Genomic DNA, 6,480 nt, shown 5'->3' on the forward strand with positions numbered 1-6,480 from the left:
CTTGTTCTGCGTTCCTATTAGCCAATGCCACATCTTGCTACAGTCTTGCTGTTATTTCCGTTCTCCTCTTCCTGCAATCTTTAATGTGCTGGTGACAGGCTAACAATAATGCGGAAACAATCGAAAATCTAAAAGAAAAGGAGCGCACCACGAAGGAATTATCCGAATGGAATGGGAATCGTTAGATGTAATGTACAAGTGCAGACAAAAAAAAAAAAAAAAGATTATAACTTCAAAAAAGTTGGATGATTCAGTCAAGAGACAGAGCTTCACAAACCGAGAAAGTCAATAACGCGTTGGTCCACAAAAATGGTTCAAATGGCTCTGAGCACTATGGGACTCAACTGCTGTGGTTATCAGTCCCCTAGAACTTAGAACTACTTAAACCTAACTAACCTAAGGACATCACACACATCCATGCCCGAGGCAAGGTTCGAACCTGCGACCGTAGCAGTCGCACGGTTCCAGACCTAGAACCGCTTGGCCGTCCGCAGCTCGTGGTCGTGCGGTAGCGTTCTCGCTTCCCACGCCCGGGTTCCCGGGTTCGATTCCCGGCGGGATCAGGGATTTTTCTCTGCCTCGTGATGACTGGGTGTTGTGTGATGTCCTTAGGTTAGTTAGGTTTAAGTAGTTCTAAGTTCTAGGGGACTGATGACCATAGATGTTGTCCCATAGTGCTCAGAGCCATTTGAACCATTTTTTGAACCGCTTGGCCACCCCGGCCGGCGTTGGTCCACCCCTGGCTCTTACACAAACAGTTATTCGGCTTGGCCCTGATTGACATTGTAGTTGAATGTCCTGTTGAGCGATACCATTCCAGATGCCGCCGAACTGGGCGCATTAAGTCAAAATCCCGAGCTGTTTGGAGAGTTCTGCCCATAATAGTCCAAACGTTGTCAGTTGGGGAGAGATCCGGCGAAGTTGCTGGTCACTGTAGGGTTTGGCAAGCACGAAGACAAGCAGTAGAAACTCTCGCAATGTGTGAGTTGGCATTGTCTTGCTGAAATCTAGCACCATAGCAAACGGGCTTGTTGGTGTACATAGGTCAATGGTAGTCGGCACAACGGGCGCCATAAGATCAACCCGCTTTCTGTCAGCCGCCTATTAATGGTCCTTGTGGTCACTGAAGCACCAGTAGTTGCACGTCAGATCGATCATAATGATGAATCCGGGGCTCGGAGTGCCTTTCTGACGATTGCTCAGTTCTCACGTTCTGTCCCGCCTCTAGATTGACCGCTTCCTCCTTGATGCTGTGTTCGGCCATGCTTCACCCATTCCTCCCAAACTCCTCGCTAGTGGCATCGCTCCTGTTCGTATGTCGAGCGATTCACCGATTACTGCAACCGGTCTCTTTGAGCCCAACTATACATCCCCTCTCAAACGCTGACAACTGTGTAGACAGGCTGAAGAGAAATTCGTGCACTCGGGCTTCGCAGCTCGACTGCCCACATGCCAGGGATAAAAAAATGTATGTCACAAAATTTCGTCTGGCGAGTATATCCGGCAGAAAAAGGACGTTAAAGAGTGGCAATCTGGCAACACTGTAACAACACATACGGTAACTACCTCTGACAGCACATTTTACGCGTGTTGCAGAGTTGGCGCAGTGGACAGAGTTTTGGGTTAGTATGCAGAAGGTCGAGGGTTCAGTCCTGGTTTAGAAGCATTTTTCTTTTTATTTGCTAATTTCATTCTGATATTTCATACTGTAATTTACACCGTTTCTTATGTCACATGTACCCTAAATGGTTCAAATGGCTCTGAGCAATATGAGACTTAACATCTGAGGGCATGAGTCCCCTAGAACTTAGAACTACTTGAACTTAGCTAACCTAAGGACATCACACACAGCCATGCCCGAGGCAGGATTCGAACCTGCGACCGTAGCGGTCGCGCGGTTCCACACTGAAGCGTCTAGAACCGCACGGCCACACCGGCCGGTCCGGCCAGAGTCGCCGAGCGGTTCTAGGCGCTACAGTTTGGAACCGCGCGACTGATACGGTCGCAGGTTCGAATCCTGCCTCGGGCATGGATGTGAGTGATGTCCTTAGGTTAGTTACGTTTAAGTAGTTCTAAGTTCTAGGGGACTGATGACCTCAGTCCGCAGCTCGTGGTCGTGCGGTAGCGTTCTCGCTTCCCACGCCCGGGTTCCCGGGTTCGATTCCCGGCAGGGTCAGGGATTTTCTCTGCCTCGTGATGACACGATGTTGTGTGATGTCCTTAGGTTGGTTAGGTTTAAGTAGTTCTAAGTTCTAGGGGACTGATGACCATAGATGTTAAGTCCCATAGTGCTCAGAGCCATTTGAACCATTTTTTTTTTCCTTTCCCGTTCCACTCGCAGAACGGGGGAAAAACGACTATCTATATGCCTCCGTATGAACCCTAATCTCTCGTATCTTATCTTCGTGGTCCTTACGCTATTTTACAATGTGTAAGCGCACGACTGAGACCGGCCAATGAAGACGAAATAAGATCGGATGTTGGGAAATAATTCATAGCACTTTTCCCACGTTTCTACATGTTCCACACGTTACCCCCATCCCCTTACTCACACAGTACTTTACACAGATAATGAGTCATGCATATTGCTCCAGGACCTCCTGGCTTACGCTTTTACGACAGTTATTAAACTATATGAAATAAAATCGTCATAACTTCTGAAGTGTTTGCGTTTGGACGTTTAAACTGCACGGTTGGCCGCGAGGCATGATAGGAATTAGTATGCGCATGCTCAAGGCTTGGTTTAGCGATCAAGCCCGCTTTCATTTGGATGGGTTCGTCAATAAGCAAAATTGGCGCATCTGGAGGACTGAGAATCCGCATTTCGTGATGCCGTACAATGATATAATTTTGTACGTATATTCAGCGGCATATGAGGATACTGTCTGCTAAAAGTGCACCGAATGTAATAGAAAAGAAGCGATAAATTAAAACGTCGTACCTGATAAGACAGTTTTACTGTGTGAGTAGCGAAAATATACTAAACGATAAACACTTTTCCTTTGATCATTTTGTTGGGGTTGTAAGCGAGAAATATTTTCGTAACAGTTCGGTATTATGTGTAAAGTTTGTTGTACGTCAGTAAGTCGTTCTCAAATACTGAATAGTGCGCATAGTAAATATATAATCGAAATCGGTAGAGCTGGTTAGTTATGATAAATTTAAACGCCGTGTACGAAGCGGGAGTACACTATGCACTAAACAGTGCGGAAGTATGGTTTAAAGACAATAAAGATCGTGTAGAAAAAAATGGCTCTGAGCACTATGGGACTTAACATCTCTGGTCATCAGTCCCCTAGAACTTAGAACTACTTAAACCTAACTAACCTAAGGACATCACACACATCCATACCCGAGGCAGGATTCGAACCTGCGACCGTAGCAGTCGCGCGGTTCCGGACTGAGCGCCTAGGAAGATCGTGTAGACATTTTATTTACAACTTACAGTGGTAACACGTGATATCAACCAAGAACAGCGTTTTCGCAAATACGATAAAGTCCAAATGTCAATAAGTCAGTGATTTCTGAATTCTATTTCTACATCTACATACATACTCCGCAATCCACCATACAGTGCGTGGCGGAGGGTACCTCGTACCACAACTAGCACCTTCTCTCCCTGTTCCACTCGAAAACAGAACGAGGGAAAAATGACTGCCTATATGCCTCTGTACGAGCCCTAATCTCTCTTACCTTTGTGGTCTTTCCGCGAAATATAAGTTGGCGGCAATAAAATTGTACTGCAGTCAGCCTCAAATGCTGGTTCTCTAAATTGCCTCAGTAGCGATTCACGAAAAGAACGTCTCCTTTCCTCCGGAGACTCCCACCCGAGTTCCTGAAGCATTTCCGTAACACTCGCGTGGTGATCAAACCTACCAGTAACAAATCTAGCAGACCGCCTCTGAATTGCTCCCTCAATCCGACCTGATAGGGATCCCAAACTCTCGATCAGTACTCAAGAATAGGTCGTACTAGTGTTTTATAAGCGGTCTCCTTTACAGATGAACCACATCTTCCCAAAATTCTACCAATGAACCGAAGACGACTATCCGCCTTCCTCACAACTGCCATTACATGCTTGTCCCACTTCGTATCGCTCTGGAATGTTACGCCCAAATATTTAATCGACGTGACTGTGTCAAGCGCTACACTACTAATGGAGTATTCAAACCTTACCGGATTCTTTTTCCTATTCATCTGCATTAATTTACATTTACCTATATTTAGAGTTAGCTGCCATTCTTTACACCAATCACAAATCCTGTACAAGTCATCTTGTATCCTCCGACAGTCACTCAACGACGACACCTTCCCGTACACCACAGCATCATCAGCAAACAGCCGCAAATTGCTATCCACCGTATCCAAAAATCATTTATGTAGATAGAAAACAACAGCGTAACATCTGAGGTCAGCAGTCCCCTAGAACTACTTAAACCTAACTAACCTAAGGACATCACACACACCCATGCCCGAGGCAGGATTCGAACCTGCGTCCGTAGCGGTCGCGCAATTCCAGACTGAAGCGCCTAGAACACCTCGACCACACCGGCTGGCTGTACTTTACAGAAATAAAAATTTGACCCAAAGCAGATGATAACGTAGGTGTCGAAACATGTCTGGGTACAACTAATTGTGTTTGCCTAAGGCTGAATTCAAATCCAATTTTTAAACCGCGAACACGGAAGAACATCAAGAGGAGCTTAAAATCTTAATAAAATGAAAAGTTATTATTGTGGTGTCACAGCCGAACACCACACTTGCTAGGTGGTAGCCTTTAAATCGGCCGCGGTCCGGTAGTATACGTCGGACCCGCGTGTCGCCACTATCAGTGATTGCAGACCGAGCGCCGCCACACGGGAGGTCTAGAGAGACGTCCTAGCACTCGCCCCAGTGGTACAGCCGACTTTGCTAGCAATGGTTCACTGACAAATTACGTTCTCATTTGCCGAGACGATAGTTAGCATAGCCTTCAGCTACGTCATTTGCTACGACCTAGCAAGGCACCATTATCATTTGCTATTTATCTTGTGATGCATGTACCGTCAGACCGATGTTTACCAATTATGGATTAAAGTTAAGTATTCCAGAAGCTACGTACCATTTTTGGCTAGTCTCTATTCCTTTAACTGTTCCAGATCTCACGCCAGCCTGCGTGAGCTTAAACGCGTGCCTTTCGGCTTCCTCAGAGTGGCTTGGCTGTCTTGCCAAGTCACAACAGTTATCTCTACCGGTTTCGGCAAATTGATTTATTAGCTTCAGAAGCGTGCAAAATTATAAACCTGATTCACATGAATGTGTAGCCAAGGTCAAACACTTATAATATCCCTAATTTTGTAGACTCCTGAACTTGTCGAAACCGGTAAAGATAATAAATTTTATTTGCAACTGATGACTGAAATTCATCCTGAAAAAATACATTTTTATGATAAGTACGAATATATTTTTCCGTGATCTGTTTTTGATTAAAAATAGCCTTTACGGCGCCGCGAGGTACACTGAAGTTATCACTGAAAACACATTAAAAATCCGTCTAATAATTTTAGAGATTGGCTTGTTCAGACAGACAGAGAAGGAAGTTCTACTAAAATTTTAAATCACGACATCTTTTTCGCTGTTATCTGATTTTAATGGGCTAAAGCCTGTACGGTGTCCGCAGCTCGTGGTCGTGCGGTAGCGTTCTCGCTTCCCACGCCCGGGTTCCCGGGTTCGATACCCGGCGGGGTCAGGGATTTTCTCTGCCTCGTGATGACTGGGTGTTGTGTGCTGTCCTTAGGTTAGTTAGGTTTAAGTAGTTCTAAGTTCTAGGGGACTGATGACCATAGCTGTTAAGTCCCATAGTGCTCAGAGACATTTGAACCATTTGAGCCTGTACGGTGCCCCAAGCAATGCTTAAGTTAACTGCGAAAATCCCATGAAAATTCACCTAGTAGTTTTGAAGATAAGCGTATTCAAAGACAGAGAGACACGACCGTTTTGCAGATTTATTATCCGCACTGATTGGAAGATACGTAGACGTAAAAATGGTGGCCCTTGCTGTGCACGTGTCCCCCGCAAGCCGTCAGACAGAAAGAGAATAGTAGCAGTAGCCACTCACCAGTCTCATGGCCGGCTCGCCCTGTTTCCGCTCAGCTGGTAACAAACTGTCCACCGCCCCTGGCCGGCCACCCCGTTATATAGACGCGATCGCTTTCTCCCGATGTGGGGCGGTCCCCGCTCATTGCCAGCCTTGGTGGAGCCGCGGTAAACACACAGGACTCCGCGTCCCGCCGGCCTGGAGACGCCTGCAGCTGCAGCTGGTGTCACAAGCTGTTAGCACCGCCGCTGTGCAGCGCTAGGCGAGCGCCTGCGGTAATCACTTCGACCCCGACCTGCCTCAGGCGAGGTCCACCTAGCCTAGCTGCACATTTCTGCATCTGCGACTACTAAACCACTCAGCTAGTCGCTAACAGTAAGGCCCCGATTCCTTAAACAATCGAA

General features: G+C 46.5%; 1 protein-coding gene across 1 annotated transcript in view; it reads right to left on the bottom strand.

The window, feature by feature from the left end:
- Window positions 1-6,274, bottom strand: part of LOC124719095 (extensin-like) — a 97,997-nt gene extending 91,723 nt beyond the window's left edge. The window contains exon 1 of the mRNA XM_047244788.1: window positions 6,098-6,274. Within this exon, the coding sequence (XP_047100744.1) occupies window positions 6,098-6,106 (9 nt within the window). The 5' untranslated portion in view covers window positions 6,107-6,274. The remainder of the gene's footprint in view (window positions 1-6,097) is intronic.
- Window positions 6,275-6,480: the final 206 nt, after the last annotated feature.

The sequence above is a fragment of the Schistocerca piceifrons genome, chromosome 10 (genome assembly GCF_021461385.2).
Source record: "Schistocerca piceifrons isolate TAMUIC-IGC-003096 chromosome 10, iqSchPice1.1, whole genome shotgun sequence".
Classification (NCBI taxonomy): Eukaryota; Metazoa; Arthropoda; class Insecta; order Orthoptera; family Acrididae; genus Schistocerca; species Schistocerca piceifrons.